Raw genomic sequence first — 25,031 nt, 5'->3', positions numbered from 1 at the left:
GGCATATCCCCTTTAATTAGTGAAGCATGGAGGTCATCAATAATTGGTGAATACACGTAGTCGCGCCGCGATATGGGGAATCATGCGTTATCGTAATTGGCGCACAGGGGGACGCGCCCGCATACATTAGGGGTAGTAGTCGCAACAGATGCGGTTACAAGCGGCGAGAGTCGTCGGATGCTGCGGCGGGGCATCTCCTCGCACGCACGTGAGAAAGCTTTGTTATCGGATTCTCTCTCAGGTGCGGCGAGGCGGGGTGAGGTGCGGGGTGAGACGGGGTGGGGTGGGATGGGGTGCGACGCGACGCCGTCGACCCTCATGAATATGAAATGCGACCGGGAAGCGGGCGACGACGACGACGACGAGCAGACGTGGCTCTCGCGTACCTTCATACTCACCGTGCAGTATATGAAGAAGGCGCCCAGGACGATCACGCGCAACAAAACCGGGCTGGCCGCCCGCACCACCTGCAACAAATCATTTCGCTCATTAAATCACGCGATCTCACGCGCCGCCGGCTTTGTTCGCGCCGATATAGTCGGACGTATAGATCGGAAACGATAAAATCAGTCGGCGAAACGCCGGAAGAGAGCAATCTTCCTTTTTTTACCCCGAAGCTCTCTGAACTCTGATGGAAATATTGGACTTTCCATGCACCTTTTGCTCATTGAATGGAAACGTGGACACTTGGGGTATTAATTTTAGACTCTAATTTTAGAATTCCTCGATATACATGTGCATTTGAGAATTCGGGAATTCAAAAATCCTAAGATTCTTATTTTCCGAACTTAAATTCTGGATTTATCTTCGATTATTTAGATTTTTCGACAAGAATTTTTCAAAAATCCTAAAATTCTTATGCCTTGAATTCTTAAATTCTAAATGTAATAAGTGTAAAATATCAATAATATGTGATTAAAAAATCATGTAATTTCGCTCTTTCAATTATCTTCCTTTTTTTATGCCGAAGCTCTCTGAATTCTGACGAAAATATTGGACTTTTCATGCACCTCTTGCTCATTGAATGGAAACGTGGACTTTTAGGGTGTTAATTTTGGACTCTGAAATTCTTTGATTATTAGATTCCTCGATATACATGTATATTTGAGAATTCGGGAATTCAAAAATCCTAAAATTCTTATGTCTCGAATCCTTAAATTTTACATTTAACAAGTGTAAAATATCAATAATATGTGATTAAAAAATCATATAATTACGCTTTTTCAATTATCTTCCTTTTTTTACCCCGAAGCTCTCTGAACTCTGACGAAAATATTGGACTTTTTATGCCTTTTGCTCATTGAATGGAAACGTGGACTTTTGGGGTGTCAATTTTAGACTCTGAAATTCTTCGATTATTAGATTCCTCAATATACATGTATATTTGAGAATTCGGGAACTCAAAAATCCTAAAATTCTTATTTTTCGAATTCTTAAATTCTGAATTATCTTTCTTTATTTAGATTCTTTGACGGGAATTTTCAAAAATCCTAAAATTCTTATGTCTCGAATTCTTAAATTCTAGATTTAACAAGTGTAAAATCAATATGTTAAAAAATCATAGGTAAATGTGATTAAAAAATCATAGGTTTCGCTCTTTTAATTATCCCTATAGGAATTGAAACTGCCTGTATAATCGATTACATTTGTTTTTCAAGGTAACCAAATACATAATTCAAACTATAAACCAAAACATTCGGATTTCTCAATTCCGTTATCCGTTATTTAAGAGTATTTCGAGTGCTTTATTTATGCGTTGCCAGCTGTTTCCGCAACACATTGTGCGCCCCAAAGTTTATATTCAAAATATATATGTTTGTTATATACACACTCAGAATGTGTGTATGTACAAAAGCATGCTCACTATTCATGTATTTCAGCAAACTGATTTTGATTATATAAACAAAACTTATATATATATTTATTTATTTATTCATTTATAAGAAAATATCTCGTGGTTTTCACGATCTTTTTCTATTTAGTTAACTAACTTTTGTTTAAAAATCGGAAAAAAGCAGCTGGAGAAGAAGCAATCAAAAGATGTGCTGCGGAAAATATTTTTATAAATGAAGATACGATAAAATAATTTGATTAGTACTTGAAAGAATTTTTTAACATCGAAAAGATTTTAATATACTACTGCAAGAGTTGCCATAGAAGACGAAAAAAAAAGATCTGTGAAGGAAGGAAACTAGGAAAAGCAAATTTGCGGACGAAACAATTTTTTTGTTCTTTGGGTTCAATATCCCGTAATAATACACGTCGGATATGTTTCTTACATGTTTGTAAAGTGCCTGTAAATATCGCTCGAGTCCCACTTTTCGCTGACGTTGCAGACGCTAAACGTTATTACAGTATCGCTCGGCAAACCTTGATCTTTGAGATTATCTGAAATCCGCCCGTAAATTTTGTATGTGTGCGCTTAAAAAGAGTCATGCAAATACACACCACGTTCTTTCGCGAAACAAAAAGCTGAGCGATATCGCATCCAGCTTGGAATATTTTAACTCGAATATTCTAACGTGCGCGACGCGAAACGAAGCACGCTAAATTTACCCGGCATCTCGGGACACGTGACAACTTTTTCCATCAACACACGCCCGCGGTTAATCGAGAAAAGTCTCGTGGAAACGATGCTTAACTCGTATAAATGGAAAAGAAAATACTCTCAAGTGAAAAGTACTCTGTGCGCGAAAATGGCCGGGAAATTTGTATCTTCAATTGCACTCACCACTTCCCATGAATTATTGCACTTGCTCCGTCGAGGGGAAAAATCGATGCTAATGAAGATGAAATACTATACTCCCCTTGCAATTATAACGCAAGTAAGTCTCATCAAGGTAACATCTGACAGGTTCAACGCGACGGATGACGGATGCCTCTTATTCAAGCGCATCATCAATCGCCAATCGAATTCTTTGGAAACCCTCCCCCGCGATATATAACACGCCGGGGGTGCACAAGCGCCACGTACCACGCCACACGTTTCATCCATTTGCGCTTTCATACGATATGCAAGAAGCGTGCTGAGGTAAAGGAAAGGTCGCGATGGGAAACGCCGCAAAATCCGCCGCAGCGCGGAATATACCAGAGGGATGAGGGGGGAGAGAGGGAGAGAGAATAATATAGCGAATAAAGCGAGTTAAAGTTCATCTTTCTCTCCCTTTTCCTCCTTCCCCTTCCCTATCCCCGCAACAAAGCTAATTTCCCGTTCGCGTGTCCCGACTGTTTCATTCGCGCTTTGCAGGACGGACTTATTTGCTGTTTCCGTTCCACCCAGTTTTCCGCTGCTGCGTGTTTCATCTTGCGTACCGCTGACAAAAATAAAGAAGAGGAAAGAGACAAGAGTTCTCTCTCTCTCCGTCTCTTTTCCCCTTTAACTTTCTGCGGGAATTGCATAAGCTATTAGCGCTACCAGAGATAAAAGTGCAGCTTCTCTTCTTGGAAGAGGCGATTTACACGAATTACCGAAGCGGTAAGTTCAGGAAGGATATATCCGCAGTTTCGCCAACTTGGCCGGGAGACGGATCTGCCGTAACGAGCTCTCCAACTAGAAACGATCATCTCAACTTTGAGGCTTCACCTCGCTCGAGAAACGTGGCACAACATCGAACTTTGTTTCTTTCTTTCCTTCTTTTTCAAAATTTAGTCCCTCAAGTGCCTCGCGTAAAGGCAAATTATAAATGATCCTCTTCCCTTTAGCTTTTCCCCCCCTTTCTATGGAATCGAGTCTTTGAGTTGCGAGCAATTAAAAACTTAAATTACAAAACTTAATAGCAGTTAAATCCTGGAAAATCTGACTAATGTTGATCGAGCGAGATGAGTACAATAATATAATTGAAACTCGCGCAATTTACGGTAGATACCTCGAGTATTATTGTTGTATCAGAGTTGCGAGCGGAAACTTGAACGAGAATATAACGGAAGTGATGTTTGTATGTAAACTAGTAACTAGAGATTAGAAGGGATACCGATTTAGGAAGGCCGATTTAGGATTAGATTTTGGGAGATGACACTTGAAATCCGGGATCCCTTGAATATTAAAGTTTCTCGAAGCAGACATATGTTATAATTGGTACACACATTATTTTAATTCTACCATTAAAAGATCCTGCTTTTCTTTCGATCCCTCTCTTCTCGGTGTTTCAAATGAAAATGAAAAATATTTGTACGTAAACTAGCAACTACAGATTAGAAGGGATACCATTAAAGGCCGATTTAAGATTAGATTTTGGGAGATGACACTTGAAATCTGGAATCCCTTGGATACTAAAGTTTCTCAAAGTACACATATGTTATAATTGGCACACATTATTTTAATTCTACCATTAAAGGATCCTGCTTTTCTTTCGATCCCTCTCTTCTCGGTGTTTCAAATGAAAATGAAAAATATTTGTACGTAACTAGTAACTAGAAATTAGAAGAGATACTGTTAAAGGCCGATTTAGGACTAGATTTTGGGAGATGACACTTGAAATCCGGCATCCCTTGGGTACTAAAGTTTCTCAAAGTACACATATGTTATAATTGGCACACATTATTTTAATTCTATCATTAAAGGATCCTGCTTTTCTTTCGATCCCTCTCCTCTCGATGTTTCAAATGAAAACGAAAAATATTTGTACGTAAACTAGTAACTAAAGATTAGAGGGGATACCGTTAAAGGCCGATTTAGGACTAGATTTTGGGAGATGACACTTGAAATCCGGCATCCCTTGGGTACTAAAGTTTCTCAAAGTACACATATGTTATAATTGGCACACATTATTTTAATTCTATCATTAAAGGATCCTGCTTTTCTTTCGATCCCTCTCCTCTCGATGTTTCAAATGAAAACGAAAAATATTTGTACGTAAACTAGTAACTAGAGATTAGAGGGGATACCGTTAAAGGCCGATTTAAGACTAGATTTTGGGAGATGACACTTGAAATCTGGGATCCCTTGAGTACTAAAGTTTCTTAAAGTACACATATGTTATAATTGGCACACATTATTTTAATTCTACCATTAAAGGATCTTGCTTCACTCTCTTTTCGATGTTTGAAGTGGAAACACGAGTTCGCCTCGCTGGGAAAAAAAGCCGTGAGTTAGAAATGGAGTTTCCGTGAATTTCTACGTGAATTTCACTTTGATAATAGGCGCAAGTTCCATTAATCTGATTTCGAGATAATCCATACTGCGTCCACAGATGTGGACGATTATTACGACTCTCTGTTGGACTGCAGTGCGAATATACATACACACATACCTCTGCCGCTTGATAAGATAGATTACGCCACGATATTAAGCTTGTAAATCGTGACTCGAATACGGATATGCTCGCAGGACGACATCGAATGACCAAATTTGCTTGTGCTAAGCCGCTCTTCGGCTCGTTTATCTTCCAGCTCAGATTTATTAATGGAGCCATTAAGGGAAAGAAGAAAGCGATTATCCTTCATTCTCCTCTTTGCCTCGTCATTTAAATCAAATTAAAACATACTTTGCTCTAATCGCGCTATGCGTAATTAAATCATTAATCTTGGTCTCTTCAATTAACACGCGACAACCTAATGAACTAAATAATGATAATTCGACGAGAAGGGGGAGAGAAACAATACAATCTTGCAATTAATTTCAGTAAAATTATAACAATTATTACGCAAATTCTCTCAAGAATTATTTTAATCCCTCAGATTTTCCAGATTCACTTAATTCTTTATTAAAATTAATTTTCAATTAAAGAGAATTGCTTTGTTGTAGAACAAGAACCGTATGTAAGGGAAATCTTTGATCAACCTAATACCTCTTTCCGCTTTGCATCGGATCGTTTTTCACGGTAGCTTTACAGAACGCCGCGCGATTTTAATGCGCGGGATTCTCGGACACGGACACGTCGCGTATTTTACAGCCCCGGATCCTATCTGTCGAGAATTAAGAGGCAGAAAGAGAGACCGGGGGTAGCGAGAGAGCCTCCCCCCATCCCCTCCGACGGTTCGCTGCCACCAATTTCGGGATTACGGTGACAGCGGCATCGCGGGAAAAGCCGGCCGTTTCTCTGCCGTTGGATTCTCAACCGAGGAAACCACGTCGCATCTCTCGCGAAATTATCGTCGAAAACGCGCACGACGAAAACTAGCCACCCCCCTTCTTCCCCTCCTCCCCCGTCCATCCTCCGGCTACTTTTGCGCCCGACGCTTTCAATTAAAACGAATTCTCGCGGGAGTCATTCATGTTTTCAGCTTTTTCGCATTCACGGTGTCGCGAGGACCCCCTGAAAGAGGGTGGATTTTCGCGGGCTAATTCACGTAGCCTCCCTCGTAATCAGACGCTGAGCGATGTATAAAGACCGCGGCAAAGGTTCAATTATTCATCAAAATTTCCTTTCCGAGAAAGAGAGAAAGAGAGAGAGAGAATGTTGGATAATTTTTCGAACTTAAAGTACACATCTTAATGAAGGAACTCAAAATTATACGACTCTTGCGAGCGCAAAACTGTATAATTGGTTGAAGGAAAATTAATCCGAAGACGAAAGAAAGAAAGTTCACGATACAAATCATTTTACGGATATTCGTCGATTACACTTTCCGCGAAGTTGAATTTATAAGCTTCTTTTTTTTCCCTCCCTTTCACCCCTCTTCGCCAAATGGCGATATTCCGGGAGCTATTACCGTCGCGAAAACTCCAGGAAGCTTGCCCCTGCGTGCCGTTATTGCGTTAATTAGTGTCGGGTCCCCCTTGGTGCCTCTTTGATAACCGGACGAGCTAAACGACAGCGCTGCGCTTCGTCCTCGCAAAGGCAGGAACTGAGGTGCTATTTCACGCGAACCCAAGGGCTGGGCTCGAAGCTGGAGGATGGAGGGGGCTGTCGGGTATCAGAAGAGGTAATTAACACCTTGCGGTTGAAAGAATTCCTCGTAACCGTGCTTTTAATACGAAAGGCCGATGCAGTTTTATTCAAGGAGTTGATAACGAAAAAGGAAGTCCAATAGCCGGATTCAAAGTAAACGCTTAATCGAAAAACGGATTTGCCTGAATGCAAGGGCGTTCACAACCAAAGCTCTATACCCCGCGTATTTATTTACCCATTCGATCTATTCGTGTTGAATTTCATATTCGTATCCGGCTGTTTCGTAAAACTTGAGAGTAAATGGATAATTATTTGAAAATAAATATCGAATTATTCGCATATATAATTTAGTATTTCGAATAAATTATCATAAATAACGAATAATAATGAAAATTATTTAGTAAAAAATTTAAAATATTAAAATATTTATTTTCATATATTTATAATATTCAGTACTAAATTATTAATATCTAATATTAAAATATTAAATATTATAATAATTTAATTTAATTGAATAAAATATGGAATCATTTGAATGCTTGAATAATTATTTAAAATAAATAATGTATATCGGAGATTGATGTATTCGAATAAATCCCAATCTCTCGCATAAATCTACAACCGCAAAATATACAAGCGTCGTACATAATTATTGGAGTCGGGAGACACACTCATTCATCAGGTATCGTTTACAGGGACCCTCGTACACAATCTCCGGTGGCTTTACACCTTGGATAAGTGCCTTTCGAACGATCACGAGAGATATCGGAGGTTGCGATCTAAGCTGAACCAGATTAACGTGTTAACCTCGATTTATTCGATCGGCTATTAAGATTATCCGTAACGTGACGCTACTTCCGTGCTTTTGTCGCGACGTTTCAAACGTTTCATGCAAATGAAGTGGTCGGTCGGGTCGGGACATGTTGGATATCCAAGAATAGAAATTATACAGAGAAATCGCTTCTCGACAGCGATATGCAAATGTGAGATAATTCATCGGATACATATTTTTAAGCAAAATTTGAACGAGATTTAGAACGTATTTTTTTTTTTTTCGAATTTTCGCAGGATTATCTCGCTTCTGCATGATATCCTCGAAATGTCAACTTAAGTAGAACGATATCGGGTATCCAATTACGTGGTCTTACGTGGCTTTCACTAAATTATAGGTTTTGAACGAAATGACATCCACGCAGATATTTCATTATGGATATCATGGGCTTTTGCCGTTAGCCTGTGGACTAGAAACTTATACGCTCCTCTAGAATAGATTCTATTAGTAGTTTGAGAATTTATGGACTCGTGTTTTCGTGCGAATCGATTCAAACGCGGGATATATTTCCAAAGTACATTTCATATTTGTCCTCGCGATGCTTTTGTTCTAACCGTGATTTATATACCTAGGGACTTCGTGTAAACTTTCAAAGTACAGAAATTAGATTCCGACATGTTTGCGCGAGCAGGGAACAACGTTTTTCTCTCGCGTAATGATAAGATCTTTAAAGAAATACAAGTTGAAATTTTTTATCATTACTCTCGCTTCATCTTTTGAATAAATACTGCCTTTTAATTAACATGGCTATTAATTAAAAATCAGTATTTGCTTTAAACTATTAAAGAGATATATATTTCTGGCGGGAAAGATTAAAAGAGCGCTTTAATATTGATTCCCGGGCTTCTCGCGATTATTTATCGAAAAAAAATATATATACATATATTTAAAAATAATAATTATATATATTAATAATTATTATGTAATTATATATTATAAAATACATGTAATATTATCTTTCAATAATTAAAAGAGCGGATATAGGGCGTTATATCCTTGAAAGGCAACGTCTCCGCGCTATTTTTCAAGAACGGACACGATGTCATCCGTAGTTAAGTAAACTCCATTATAGAGAGTTACGGCTCTTACCTTCACGTGCCCATATTTCCATGTAAAAAGAACGACGACTGGCAGGCAAGCGATGATGCAGCACTCCAGGATAAGTATCGCCGTTCGCATCAGCCAGTTGAGGGATACGACGCAAGGCGAGCCGTCCTCGCAGGACTCGCATCCTTCGGCGCACGGCAAGCATTCGAACACTCCACTCTCGCCATATTGGCTCTTTTCGTCCTGTCGACAAGCGTGAAATTATTTTCCTTACGATGAAACGATGGTACTTTGCGAAGGGATGCAATACGTGATAACTATTATTCTTCAGAATTAGTCATCGAGGTTAAATAGACGGGAAGATGTCTCTTATCTCTAGAAAAAACGGGCTCAACGCGATCGATTTTTCGAATCTAAACATTTTCTAGATGTTATATAAATGTTATAAAATGTTATATAAATGTTATATAAATGTTATATAAATTAAAATTTAAAATATATAAATTTTGTAATTTATTTCGAATTGCAATTGCGGCTTTGATAATTAATAATTCCGCTCATTCGACTATATAATTTTTTCTTTATATATATTTTCAGACAAAATTCGTGGTAAACGCCTGAAAATAAATTGGAATCGACGCATGTTGTGAAAAAGTGATTTAGAAAATAAAATGGCGAACATTTATCTATAAAATATGTATTTTTTGCGACAAGGATAACATGAAGAAAAGTATCATCGATTTTTACAAAAAAAAAAAAAGAAAAACATTTTCAAATTATTACTAAAATTCTCGAAATGTCTTTCAATATACGAGATACACGCATTTCGTCTATGACAGATTAAAAAACACAGTAATTTCCGATTTCTCTCTTTTTTAACGGGCATTTTGCGCGAGAAGAGCTAAGGGATGATAATTTTTCCGAGCTTCTTCCTCCCCCGGCGTTCTTGCAAACCGACAATGCGCGCGTCAGCCACGGTGTCCATCCAAAAAAATGGTGACACGTCGTTAATATCCAAGCTCCCGGTTATTAAGGATATATATTCGGCGATGGAGATGTCACCCATTGTAACCGTCGCGGTTACAAACGGTCGCGCCAACTACTGATGGGGGAGGGGGAGGGCGACTGCAAAATGGTTTTGTCGCCGAGCGCGATAGAAATGCCCGTCAAATCACAAAAGATACGTAACACACGGTGACAATAGACGATTCCATCGCGCCTCGCTGTCGATATCCATTTTGCTTCTACGGGCGCGAAAGTGACGGCTGGCCCGAAGGCTGGGCGGAAAACCATGTGCGCTGGAGTAAAAAAAAAAAAGACGACGCTGTTTCTCCGTCGTCGTAAATAGAATGCGCGTTTTACCGTTCGTCGTAACGCGCTGTAACGTTGCCGCTGGAACCAGATTTAATTGCGCCTTCGCGACAATCTATTCTGCGATCCCATTTCCGAAGGTCCGAAGCCAAAATAGAGAAATTGGAAAAGTGGAACGCGAACTGACGACGACCGAAGTCTTTCTCAGTCTCTCTTCTCTTTTTTTGTGTAGTCAAATATATCTTATTTACGTATATATTTTTTTATTTGCAAATATTAATTTGTAGGTTAAAAAAATATTTAAAAAATATTGTTTATTTTTCTCATATTGTTCACATCTTGTCATGTTTATTTTTCTCAAGTTGTTCTTTAATCGAGAATCAATTCCTTCGCGACAATCCATTCTGCGATCCCATTTCCGAAGCCAAAATTGAGAAATTGGAAAAATGAAACGCGATCTGACGATGATTGAAGTCTTTTTCAGATTCTGTCCTCTTTTTGCGCATAAATCAACGACGAATTAAATCTTACGTGTAATCAAATATGTTTTATTTATCATTTTATCGCGATTTTTTATTTGCGAATATCAACTCGTAGATTAAAAAAAAATTGTTTCTCATAAATTCTCATAAATTATTTTTTAATCGACAATCAATTCTTTGTAGGTACTCGTAAACTGGTTGTGCAGTCGCATTTCTATTGGATTAAACTTTAATGACAGAATCTTCTATCGATTTACTGTGAACCTCAACTAATCGACTGCTTTGTGAAAAGAGCCGTGCTATTAGAACCACGACAAGCGCTCATTGAAATTTGATGAGACCGAAACGAAACCTCTTCAATATATTTTTGTCGGCACATAATTTCCCCATGAAAATAATTTCCAATTATGTGAGAAAAGAAGGAGAGGAAATAGAATAATATTATATCGAGGACAGCACTAGTTGACCTGTGGAAAGCAGATAAAGTGGAGCAAAGCTATTTCTACATGCTCAGTTCGGCTTTAAACCACTCACCATCATCAATTTCTCGTACTCTTCCTCTATGACGGTGCCATTGTAGTACCGCTTGTCCGATTTCGTGTCCGGATAGTAGAAGCCTCGTTTGCAAACGCATCGATAACTACCACGGCGAAAACCAAGACCGGGGATGGCGATGCACTGCGAACAGCGAACAGGATCAACGATTAATCGCGTCTAATCAATCCTAGATATATCGAATTTTCTGTCCTTGTCAAGGGCAATTATGTTCGACAATCCATCGAAATTGTTTCCAACAAATTCATTCGCTGACTTTTCACCTGAGAGAACGAATAAAAGTTGTTTCTCTTGGTCAACCAAATATATTTTGTCATTTATACATTTTAAAAAGCTTTAACAGATTTATTTCAAAAATTAAAGTTAAAGTCCCACTTTAATCAAACTATTTCGCGCACATAAGTTACTTATGTATAAAGTTATTGGCGTGTTTTATTGATTACCGTAAACAATTTAATTGAGTCTCCAAATCAGGAGTGTCAAACATCTAAATTTTCAGAAATTTAATAATTAAATGTTCGAAAATTGGAAAAGAATTTTATTTAGAATTTAAAGAGGAATACTCTAAATTTAAGAGGATATACTCTTACTTGAAAACAACAGAACTGATCATGTTTTATTAGAAGGGATTGCATGTAACGTGAAAACTGAAATGCATTATCTTTCATGCATATTGATGTAGGTATTACCTTTTTTTAAAGGAACGAGCGAGCCAACATTAAAAAATGCCATAATTAAAAAGTGTTATGGTCCATAAAACGGAAATCTATGGCTAAACCACGGTTCCATTCGTTCAAACAACTACATGTTTCAGCGGTCGAAACGATTTTATGTTGCAATGTTATATGTATATTACTCGCGTTCATATAATAAACTATTGAAAATTGAGATAATGAAAAAAATAAAATGCTGTGAAATAGCCATCAAAACTTAAAAGGTAAAAAATCATGAAAAATGATTTTTTTGTACTATCATTTAAGAAAAAAAAAACATGCTTGTTTTTCTCCGCGAATGAGTTCGCGGTTTACGCGATAAGATGAAGCCTATTTGAAACGTTCTCTCTAAATTCTCTTTTCATAAAACAAGTTATTGTAGCCGGCGATCGGAAAAACGTGACGTTTACATAAGGGATCGGATGATATTGATACAATTCCATATTTTACATCTTGCATAATTTTTGAATTTTTTCGCGTATATTGCTGCACTTTTACATAAAAGAAAACTTCTTCATAGAAGCAAACTTCAATTAACCCCCATAACAAAGAAAGCCATAAATCAAATCAGATAAATATAAATGAATTAAATAAGTATAAAAAATATGAAAAATTGAAAAGAGAAAAATTATAATTATAAAATAATTATAAAAACATAAAATAATTATAAAAATTATAAAATATAGAGAAAAATTAACAGTCCCATAACTTTTAGCATGACAAAAATTGTACGAAACTTGTCGAAAGAAATTTTGCAATCGAGATGATAAAATGTACGCAATATACAATTTAAATGTTAATCCTAACGTCCTAGGGAGCGCAGATGCTGCCCAATAATTTTGGCGCTTTGTAAGGATCTTAACTCCAACACACATTTTGAAACCGCGCGCGTTATTTTCTTGCGAGTTTTTAATTTATGAAAAGTAAAGCACACGATAACGCTCGCTCGCTCGGTTTATTACCGGAGGGTCGGCGACAAAAACGCTCGCTGCGCGAGCAGTCGCATGGCGGAAGAACCGCTACAGTTCCTTTTTCTCTCTCTCTCCTTCTTTCGCGCGATAAGGGTCGAGAGTGGCATTTACAAATAGAGCCGGTCGTCACGTGGAAAAACATTCCCCCGGTGGCTTTGTTCTCCATTCGGTGCGGCGTGTTTAAGCGCGCGCCCCGGAAGGACACTCGCGGGAAACATCGATCCTCGAGCGAGGGGGTGGCACGAGGGGGAGACAGAGCGCGACGAGACATTAGCATTTACCTCGGTGGTGCGCTTTTTGCACTTGTCGCTGGCGGCGAATATGTTCAGCTGCGTGGATCCGGCCGGCAACGGGCACTGATCTATGTCTACTCGCCGTAGGTCTATGTCGATACCGCTGGTGCCCCTGCGAACGATAAATCAAACACGTTTTGCGATTAAACTCCGGGTGCGATTAAGCTGTACGTGTTAAGGCGGGCTTACATTAGACTCGAGCGAGCGACTTGCGCGTCTCGAGGGTGGCAAGTCTCTCCCCCTCTTATGGGGGGGAACGCGCCCCCGCGCCACTTATCGAAATTAGATTACTAGTAGAAACTATAACCGCCCGTTTTTACGTAATTCAAGAGTAGCTCCTGGTAATGGAAACCAACATCTGTTTCTAATTAGTATCCGCCTTAATGTATGGTGCACCTTTAGAATAGATTTCTCCTCTCGCCATGTATAATAAAATGCCGCTAAAGCGCCAAGAGGAAAAAATAATAGAACTTGAGGGGATTACAAGGTGGGGAAATAAAGGAATTTATTATGTATGTAAGAAGAAGAGGGCGAAAAGGCGTAAACGCGAGAAAGGCGGACTCCTTGAAAGATCCATGTACCATGAGATGAAAGGTACGTCATAAATTTTTTCGAAATTTCTCTCGTGTCCTTGCGACAACACGCTATTCTCCCTCTCCATCTTTTTTTGCAGAATATAACCTTTAATGTTTGAAATCAGATTCCTCTTGCTTCCCTGTTCCTAATGCATAATTCAGCACGCATACGCGCGCCGAAGCCGATTATGCGTGCAATATATCTTCCGTTGATTCTCGACTCGTGTTACCCGCGCGCGCGATAATCCTTCTTCTAACATAAAACGTAATAGCGACTGCTTTGTGCGAGATACAGATGGTATGTCTCAAGTGGCGATGCATCTATAATATATAACTCGTGAATTCTTTCTCCCTCAAGTTCAAAAGTTTTCAGATTTTTACAAAACTCTCATAAACGTTCTATTAAAATTCTCTGTAAAACTCTCGTATAAACATTCTATTAAAATTTTTTCTCCTGAATATAAATATATATAAATATAAAATTTTATATACGGGATGTTTTTTAAAAAATGCGAAACATTTTAGGAGATGATTCTTTGTCGAAAATTAAGGGGGGTTTTTCATTAGGTTTTTATTTTTTTCTCAAATTTGGAACAAGTTAGAGAAATGAAATTAGGTGGATATTTTCTACTAGTAAAAAGGTTATTTATTAATATTTTATTAATATTTTATTAATTTTATTAATATTTTATTATTATTTTATTAATATTTTATTAATATTTTATTTATTTTATTAATATTTTATTTATTTTATTAATATTTTATTTATTTTATTAATATTTTATTAATTATTTTTTATTAATATTTTATTAATATTTTTTTCAGCCTTCCGTATTGTTATAAGGTGATAAAACTAGCAACCCCTATTCAATTTTTTATTACTTTTTAATGTTTATATGAAAAACTTCCCTTAATTTTCGACAAAGAATCATTTCCGAAAATTTTCGCACTTATTAAGAACACCCTGTATAATTGTTTTCTCTTAAGTTTAAAAATTTTTTATTTTTTTACTTTTTAAAGTTTTGATATTCTCTTAAAATTTTCTCTCTTAGATTATATATATAAAAGAAAATTTTAATAGAATGTTTATACAAAAACTTTATAAAAATTGAAAGTTTTTTAACTTGAGAGAAAAAAAATTCACGAGTTATTAGAATTTTAGAGTTATTAGAATATTAAAATTTAATATATATATGTGAATAAGATTATTCACATTTATAATCTTTTTAGCTCGTGAAAATAGTGGTTTTACAATCGTTGAGATTCAATGTAAATGTCTGGATATTGAGAAAGTGCGGCCATTATTTTTAGGCTTCGCATGACTGAATAATGTTATCGTAGGTCCGGGAGCACCCATATAACAAATCCCGTTCGAGTCCCCCTCTTTCGATAGTTGGCCGGTATCGATTCTTGATTTGCAAGAATTACGATGCGTTCGCAGTCGCGCTGATAACAAATTTCCTTTAACGGATATTGCATTCTTCGGGACGGCATAGCCCCGTTCTTTTCGCCGACTCTGTCGGCATTTACCATGATTTCTGCGTGCAGCGATCCGTGAAATTTTGCATTTTTGGATTCGAAACGGGAGAGCGACGTTATTTCCGACGTGCAATTGCGAGCGAATTTTCGCTATCCTCTCCGCGAACATATCGTACTCGGCTATTTCGTAAATGGCGATTTCACTTAGTGCACTTGAGTGGAAACGTTTCAATGCCTAGCGAAAGCGCTGTAATTTACCTGTATAAACGGCAGTAAATAAGTTCAATTTCTTAATTATACGCGGACGTTGAAACCTTAATAAAGCTCAATCTCAATCTCTTGATTTTTTTTAAATTTTAATGTACAAATTAAAAAAGCTAGAGGAAGGTAAAAGAAGAATATTAAAATATTAAAATATAAAATAAAAATAATTATTTCTCTCTAGAAGATAATTCATAATTAAATACTCATTATTTTTCAAAAATTGAATCTATAGGATGTAGAAATTGCATGGATATATGGAATGGAAAACGATTAACTTTATACATGTATTTGAATACACAACGTATCTGAATTTTTAATTAAGAAATTAATTTTTATTAATTTAAAATTTGCGGTTACTTTTTCTATTTCTAGATTTTCTAGATTGAGTGAAGCTAAAGCACGTAAACAAATTAAAATACATAGTAAACACAACTAGAAATATCAAAAACAATATCTCGTTTCGAATGTCAGAGAGAAAAATACACAGTTTTATGCGAAATAAATTCCCTTCAATTGTCATTTAATTTAACATCCATCATTGTTGCCCATTTTGATAATAATATATCAGAACAATGGCTAGTTTCATGATTAATTTCCAGCTGTAAATAGAACAAATACTCGCAGCATCGTAAGTTTTTTTTTTGTAAAACGTTTCGGGGCCAAATAAATGTGAGAATGGCAATAATGGTATCCGACCCGTCTATAACGCCACGTGCGACTGCTGCCGTGAAATTGCAAGAATTTCCGCCCGAATTGTGGCAGAACTGAGTTGTAAAGGATACCATTTCCCATTTCCTACGTTGGAGGGGCCAGTAACAATTAATATCTAACTACATTGTTTCGCAAAGAGAAAGAGAGAGAGCGAGAGAGAGAGAGAGAAAGAGAGATCCTCGTTATGTTGACACAGGGACTTCAAATAGCTGCTTGCGGAATAGAACTAAAAGCCCTCCAAACGGTTAAATCAATTTGCATAACTGAGTTCCGTTCGTACTTTAGATTAACTCTTCGTCTCGTGTGACAGCGACATACTCAAATTTGCCATTAAAATAAATTGAATATTGATTAAACGTCCACCTTTTATCTCGTCTTCAATAACGCACGTTATCTCTGTCAAGTTTTATCGCGATCGGCAATTCTCCCCATTAAGCCTAGATTAAGCTTGTTATCGTTACGTTACAAGTAACATGCCCGATGTGTCGATCTCATTCTTGTCCAGTATATCGAGATAAAAAACGCGATTTTGTTTATATAGGAAAATAGAACTGATTGGATCGCGTTCTGTATGCAAAATCAACTAACAACGTGGTTGTGGTCGCTGGGTGGATTTTTCGTGCTGCATTTAATTCAATTATTCTACCGAACAACGTCAATTAATATAAATATTTGAAAGCTGTGAGAGGCAGAGACAAGTACAATATTCGCAATGGAACGAAACCAGATTAAGTAAAATATCATACGCGAAAAATATAATTACGAGAGAGAAAGTTGCCTTTAGCTGCACGCAGTTATTTATTTATTTGTTCTCTTTTTTTTCGTTAAAACTATATATTTACCGCTGCGCTGTGTTTTTATAATTTGCAATTTAACTTTTCAATTTTGATGCAAATCGTTAATTTAAAAAGAGAGAGAGAGAGAGGGAGCCAAGTTTATTTTAAGCACGGAAATTTAATTTAAAATGTAAAAATTGAAAAATGGCGATATAATCTCCGATGAAATTCCTATTAAAGAAAACTCGACGGTGCAGGTCGCAAACATTCCGCAGCTGAAAGGAAATACGATTATTTTGCAATATCCCATACAGAGGAACATATTTAAGCTGTAAGCAACTCGCGCGAGCTGGGCTATAATAAGATTCTATAAAGGGCATGATATCTGCATACTTCATCGCTAGGAAGGTGAGGAATGCTGAAAATATCCCGACCCCGTGTTCGTCAAATTGGTCATATCGATTATCGATTGCAGCCGCGAAAGGCTTGTTTTTCGACGGCGAGTTCCGAATTATCATCGCTCTCACGAAAGCGTGACTTCGCCTTCCATTAAGTTAAGTAAGACAGCGATGTGTTCCTCGTAGCTCCATTAAATTCCGATAATCCGTAACAACGCTAATTTTCGTCAAAACGATCAATGACTGTTTATACTAAATAAATAATTACGCGTAAACAATTATAATAAGCAACCGGGGAAAAAAATTTATATCCGATTATATATAATTGTGTAGATATAATTATATCTAGTTACATATAATTATGTATAATAAGATTTATTTATTACTATTATTTATATAATTATTTATTTATATAATTATATCAAAATATTTGTAACTCTATATCGAATTATGCAAAAATATCGAGTATAATACTCGGAAAAGAAAATCTAATATAATTTTGCATAATTCGATATAAAGTTATAAATATCTTGATATAATAATTGACATATAAATGATAATATAAATAGATGTTATTATGTATAATTATATCCCAGCAAAGTAACATTTATATAATTGTTAGTTGTAATTTCCTATTCAACAATATAACTGTTACATGTTATGTAACTGTTACATAACATGTAACAGTTATATTGTTGAGTGGGAAATTATAACTAACAGTTATATAACTGTTATTTGGTGTTTGCTGGGATATATTAATATAATTATATAACTATAATGTAATAATAATGTAACATTAATGTTACATTAATGTATATAATGTAATAATATACATTAATATATAATATAAATATAATATAATAATAATGTATATAACTATAATATAATTAATATAACTATAAATTAATGTGTAATAATAAACATTAATATAAACTTTTATATATAACTTTTATATAACTTTTTTCCCAGGCATACATGTATAGTTGTCAAAATTTAAGAAATTATTGCGATTCAATTTTTTCATAAGTTAATAAAATTGAAAGAGCAATAAAAATCTGTCATACAATATGGAAGGCTTCTTTTTTGAATTTTATATGTCATTTAAAATGACTCATTGAATCATCCTGAGAAAATCCAGCCTGAATTTCAGAGGGAATGATTATAACTCTGGTCCCGATTTTATGTATTCACCCCGTATACCAATTATACGCTAATTGGTCCTAATTGATTTCACCCTGCTCGCTCGTATTCGCGCCGCGCTCGTTGATTTAATCGAGCGAGGATCCAGGCGCATGTGTATTTTATTATGTATCCCACATGTATAAGAATGACATCCGCCGGGATGCGGCGGGTTGTGTAATCATCGGCATGTAATTCCGCCGGAAGTTACGTCGGAGATATAATAAGGTAACGGGTTAAACCGTATAAATTAGGTGCGCATGTGCCTCCAAGGTTTTAGCAAACTCTCGATGCCGCGGTAACGCGGTGACCCGTGTCGAAAACCCGGTCCAGGCCGGTTACCGTATTACAAATTAGATCCGCTAACTCTTCTCCGGCAGATAATTCACTTAAGCGTCCGGGCGCGAAATAGATCGGGCAACCCCGACGTTCTTGGCTAAGTGGATTTTTCAGCCGGACACGGAACTGACTGTAATTACCTGTAATTATAACGACATCCCTCCACCCTCGCATCTGCGGAATTAAGGATCTGAAACTTGGGAACAAACAGGAGCCTCGCGGGAGGGATACAAGGTTCGCGGCCGATTGCATCCCTCCTTCAGTCGCTGATCCTTGGACAAACTTGATCAATCTTTCCTAAGGGAAATTCAATGGATTACTCCTGTACTTTCGTAGTTATCGAGTGCAAATGCTCAATGAGAGTCTCTTCTTCTCTGGATAACTTTAAACGAACTCTTAATTGAAATTTATCTTTAAAACGACTCGAGTATTTTTAAGCAGAAAATTAGAATTAATGTAATATATTGTAAAGAGCTTAAAGAAGACGACAAATGATGAGTGTTATTACATTTTCGTGGAAGATAAATCGTCTAATTAAAGAATATCCGATTGAAACGGTCAGGAATATCTTATTAAACGGCTTTGCTAGATGATCCTACTTTGAGCGGTAATTTGCTTAAGTACTAATTTTCTTGGATCCTAACATGCTTGGATACCAACTTTCTTGAATACCAAATTCCTGACACCCACCAGATTTCAAGGAGTCCTAGCATATAAGATTTAGCTTTGATCCTAGTTTGCTTGAATAGTCATTGCCCTAGATACTAGTTTGCTTAGGTACTAGTTCCTCTTTGTGCATTAAGTTTCATCTCTATCTTACAGCTTTTTTGATATTGTACAATTTTCTTCCTCCCACATCGTCAGGCATTTTAATTCGGAGGAGTCAAAAAATTCTGTAGCAATTTAAACTTTTTAGCAAAATTGTCTTCAATATTAAAAAAATGTAATATCTAATAATTAAAACAATTAGGCTTATTATCATTATTTATTAAAAGATTAATATAATAAGAAAATTCAAAATAAATTAGGCTCAAATTAAAAGAGGCGAAATCAAATTTAAAAAAATGTGTGAATCAAGTACGTTTAATTAAAATGAGAAGAAAAGAAGCAAAGTTAGTTTTAAATCCAAGCAAAATAAACATTCGAAAAATTAATCTTTCTGAATAAAAAATATTCTGAATTTATAAGATTCTGTTAATCCTGCTCCTTTCGTCCCATAAAATTATAAATAAAAATATAAATAAAAAGAAAGAATTATAATAAAACGTCAGAAATAAGATGAGACAAGGAAATAAATTAAAAATAAATTCGATAAAAATGAAACACGAAAAATATCTGTTTTAACGATGCTTTTGTTTCAGTTACAAGTTACTTATTCGAGACGGGGCAAGAAATTTAGTCTCTGTTCTGTCTCCCTGCAGAATATTTGTCATATGAAACGGGGATTCCCGTCAGCTTGCACTTGATGCGAAGTAAACGATGCACGAACGCGAAGATAGGCGGGCTAGTGGAATGAGAGAGTGGCAGAGGAAGAGTGGAGGAAATTCCCGATGGGGAGGGAATGGGATGCAGCGCCGAATGTTATATCGCTCTCGCGTTCTCGTCATCATCCCCCTGAATCCATTCGCAATGCGCTTTCGCGAGACATGACACATAATGTGTATCGCAAGGTGCATCAAAGTGCATGCCGAGTTCTATCCTATCGCATTATGAGACGCATCGGCGCATCGATTAATCATGTTAATTGCATTTTCGAGCGCGGCACCGAAACTTTCGTGCCAAAGCACACAGAATTTGTGTCCGCAAAATTGCCCTGCAATTTAACCCGCACGATAATCAATCCCGTATCTTATCCTACGTGAAAGCTCCATGGAGAAGAGCTTATCCCTTTCATTTTCTCATTTTTCCACGTTCTACATCTCGACAAAATTATGTATCAAGCTGTGTATTAATTAAAAAAATTTATATATCATCTTATTTTATTTATTATCCATATCCGTTTCATTAAAATCAAAATCCTTCCATTTTCAAGGTTTAACAATTCCATGATTTTGCGTTTTATTATAGCAACTGCTGCGACACGTAATTCCTTTTAGTTTGCGCCTCTAGTACTTGCGGTTGGAAGGACACATGGTTTTAAAATATCTTATAGGGCACTTTACAATGAGGTTTTCAACCAGTCAGAGAAAGGGAGAGAGAGAGAGAGAGAGAGAGAGAGAGAGAGAGAGAGAGAGGCAGCGAGAACGAGCTTGTGGAGGCGAAATTCTGTTAAAACTAACTAAGCGAAGGTGGTCGTGAAAACAATTTCACTCGCAACAAGATAAGCGCCCTTATGGTCTTCACAAAGCGTCGCAACCTCCTCTGCAACATTCTTGTTGCGAGAGGCGACCGGTCTTGATCTTGACTTCCGCCAAGCATCTCGCGTAAAATTATAAAAAAAATTCGAAAATCCCCTCACTTTTACCTAATTTTTCATAATTGCTTTCCTCATGTTTGCCGCGAGCTTTTACAACCCTTCAGATTTATATACATATAACATGCACATAACAAGAGTAACATACAATTTATATGTTCTATATATCTGATAAATGTGTGTAGCAAAAGAGTAAGTAAAAAGAGCAGGTTTTTCTTGGAATATATGAGACATTAAAAGAAAATTTACATTAAAAGATAAAATTTCTTGATAAGATACTCGCACCTATTCACGTCCATGTTTCATCTAATCCTTCGCGACTGCATAAATGCAGTTCATTTGAAACTTATTTCTGCATTTGCTTCTTGAATTCTCTTTAATATCGTGTTAAAAAGTCATAACGCCCACGAAACGAGGTAATAATAAAGGACTTATAAAAACGTAATTGTTCATGATTTGTTCCTTCTCATAAGTCGGGAAAAATCGAGCTCGAGCACCCACGAGATTCGACCCCGATCCCAGCAAACACCAAGTAACATTTATATAATTGTTAGTTGTAATTTGCCATTCAACAATATAACTGTTACATGTTATATAACTGTTACACAACAGTTATATAACTGTTATATTGTTTGAAAGTTATATAACTGTTATTTGGTGTTTGTTGGGATATATAATTTTGATTTATGTCAATTTTCAATGCATTTCATTATCGACGACACGAGGAATGTAATCAAAATGAGCGAGTTTGACTTGTATTGTAATCTGTTTAATAATTGTTTCGGGGTACTTTGAACGAGAACAAGTGTCATTCCGCGGTTTAAGGGCAAACAAACGAATGAATATTCTATAACCGTGAATATATAACTCTGCCTTTGTTCTACTTTACACCGCAAAACGACAATGGTCGTGCTCGTCATAAGAGATATTGATCTGGCAACGAGATGTGTCGTCTTCTATTTCCGACGACGTCCTCCTCGAGAAATTTTCGTGGCGTTTTCAGTAGCCTAATTGTACTCCCATTGTAACCGCGCTCCAATTTTTAGCTGTCGTTTGACTCTTTCGACCAGCCGGAATTTACTCGGACGGCGAGCAACGCTTGCTTTTTCATTAGTAATTTGATTAAAGTCTTTGTGCAGAATTACGTTACGTCGCATTTCGCAATTATTTAATGAGTCGTGTACTCTTCAAGCTTGTAACATGGGGCTGCCACCCTCGGTGAGATAAAGTCGCCGAGTCGAGGTGATGCCTCTAAGATGCCCGGAAAATATACAAAGTATCACGCGACGACATCAAACTTTACGAAGCGAACTATCCTTTGACGTAGATTTAGTCGACCTTTTTCCGCTGTAACTTTCAAACTCACGACACTTGGAAGATATAGATGCGTGACAATATGTTACTCTACTAGTTAATTTTGAGCAGCGTCTTCCTTAACAGAATTCTCTAGTTTTAAACTCGATTATTAAAGTTTCCGATGGTGAAAATTGGAAAATTGCTTGAAAAGAATTATCAATTTATGCAGTAAAAATTATGTCTCACACACGCAAATGTTTGATGAAAGTTTTACTGAATATTATACAAAAAAGATTTTTAAAAGAATCACCAATTTGATTGTAAAATAATAATAATAATTTATTTATTTTATTTAAAAGTTAATTCTTTATTAGATAAATTGTTATTGGCATGAAAAGTTAAGCGAAAATTAAACATTTTTTAAACTTTTATTCATAATATTTTCATAATACTTTTAAAATATTCAGTGTTGCATTAATATCCATACGTATTATATGTATATGCAATATAATATATATTCCCATATAGGTTTTCCATATTTTAATGTTAACATTTCATCTCTAGCTATTTTATAAACTACAATTGTTTGATTAGTTAGATTTGTTATATCAGATCATTAGATTTAATCACTAAAATAACTTGCAATTTGCGACAAAATTTAGAATAAAGAGAGAGAGAGAATTTAATTTGCAATATTAATTCTATTTATTGTTTTTATTACATCCAATTTCACGTCATAAAATATATGTGTGCATCCTATGTACATTTATATGTGTAATTTTGATTCTTTCCAAATATTTTATATATTATATAAAATATGGTACATAAAATTATAAATAAAACTTTACCCTGAAATTTGTCGTGAATCATAAATCGCCTAAAGCAATTTTAAAATTGAATTATACCACAAAATTATTTTATTTTTGTTTCAATATTGTGAAATAAAAATGTCGCATCGCTATTAATTACCTTCTGCTTATATGAGAAATATAAATATCGTGAAAATATTAATTACACTTTCTGCCTCCGCAAGAACAAAATATATCGAGGAAATATTTATTATTTCTTACCTATATAAGCAAAATAAATATGATGAAAATATATACATCAAAATATAATATCTCATACAATTTATTTGAATAATCAGCAATAAAATAGCAAGAATTCAACGTATCACGTTAATAAAAGTTAAATAAAGTAACGTTGAAAAAATTTTAAATTATAAACTAAATAATTTTGAAACGAGTTACCCAGATAAATCATATTTAACAGCTGCTGCACTCGGTTTGAGCTATCACTTTATAGTTAAACAATAATATTTGGCAGAGGTATATTTGGTTTTCGTAAGGAATTATCGTGATTATTCCAGAATTATAATAGGAATTAATCCCTAATCTTTTCGCTATTATACCTGTATTAAATAGCTCGAGCCAATTATTCATAAAGTATGCACATAATTTTATATGTGTTCTAAGAGCCAAACGATCGATAGGAAGACACCGGTATCGAAATTATTTCGTTAAATGAAGATTAAAGTTTAATATATTTCATGCTAGTTTAATTTTGTAATACTTCGTAATTATTAGACTGAAAAGATTTTAATCAATGCGCGCTCGCGTTTTGAATGGGTATACAATATTATTTATATTAATTTTGAATATTTTAACGCGTTATTTTGTGTTCATTGATGGGTTGCGAAATTTGCAATTTTGAAGATAATGCATTCTACAGGTTCGTGAAAGAGGCGATGTTTGGGGAAAGTTTGGATAGTTACTAGTTGAAGCGATTACAAAGTAAATTCTTATGAAACGCTCCGGCAATCTTGCCAAGCAATTTCACATTGTCCTCTTTTATTTTTCTTAAAAACTTAATTTTCCTCAAAAACTCGATCTAGCACTCGATTAACGTTCGAAATTTTCTCCCTGTCATGCTTTACATGTCGCCATAAATAATATACTCTAGAACCTAACCCAAATAAATTAATAATCGTTCATCAACCTCCGGTCGAGCCGCCATATCCTCATAATCAACTTTCTTAAAAATTCCAGAATATTAAACCCCGACACTCTTCAAATGATGAGAGAAGAGAAGTAAATTTAGATTTTAATTTTAGATTTTCTCGGGTTCTCTCTCGAAAAAATAAAAAATAAAAAATGAAAAAAAAAAGAAAAATTGATTACCGCGCGCGCGCGTTGCATTTAACCGTTCAATTTAATCGCTCGCAATAAACGAACTATTTTTCTCGCAGACTCTCTCCGCGAGAGTTTCGCACGCTCCTCGCCGATGCAAATCCGTGAGATTTCGCCACTTGCCACCAGAAGATTAAAGCGGAATCTCCAGTAATCGATCGCGTGCCATTCTCTATTTGCCTGCCGCTGCTTTTCCCCGCAGCAGCTGCAATTTCGAGAATCTAACCGTAATCCATTGCAACTGCATTCCATTCTTCTCGGCTACTGAATTTGTAGCTCGAATTTACTTTTGCGCGATGACACAGCGAGTGTTCGCCTTCCGTCGTTTCCCGCAATAAAGTTCTCGAGAGAGCACTTCGTCAAACTTAAAGCGCTTCT

At 36.0% G+C, this 25,031-nt stretch overlaps 1 protein-coding gene across 4 annotated transcripts in view; it reads right to left on the bottom strand.

Annotated features, from left to right (window-relative positions):
• Positions 1-25,031, bottom strand: part of LOC145977032 (uncharacterized) — a 121,490-nt gene that overhangs the window by 14,828 nt on the left and 81,631 nt on the right. For all 4 annotated transcript variants that reach the window (XM_083108666.1, XM_083108676.1, XM_083108681.1 and 1 more), the window contains 4 exons: positions 13,023-13,146; positions 11,037-11,180; positions 8,752-8,952; positions 399-467 (listed from right to left, as the gene is read on the bottom strand). In XM_083108666.1, coding sequence (XP_082964792.1) covers positions 399-467; positions 8,752-8,952; positions 11,037-11,180; positions 13,023-13,146 — 538 coding nt within the window. The remainder of the gene's footprint in view (positions 1-398; positions 468-8,751; positions 8,953-11,036; positions 11,181-13,022; positions 13,147-25,031) is intronic.

Source organism: Camponotus vicinus, unplaced genomic scaffold (assembly GCF_025532165.1).
Source record: "Camponotus vicinus isolate PSW18456_S1 unplaced genomic scaffold, iyCamVici1.0 SCAF_1, whole genome shotgun sequence".
In the NCBI taxonomy this organism is placed as follows: domain Eukaryota; kingdom Metazoa; phylum Arthropoda; class Insecta; order Hymenoptera; family Formicidae; genus Camponotus; species Camponotus vicinus.
The sequence above is the reverse complement of the archived record's forward strand: the minus strand, read 5'-3'. Positions and strand labels throughout refer to the sequence as shown.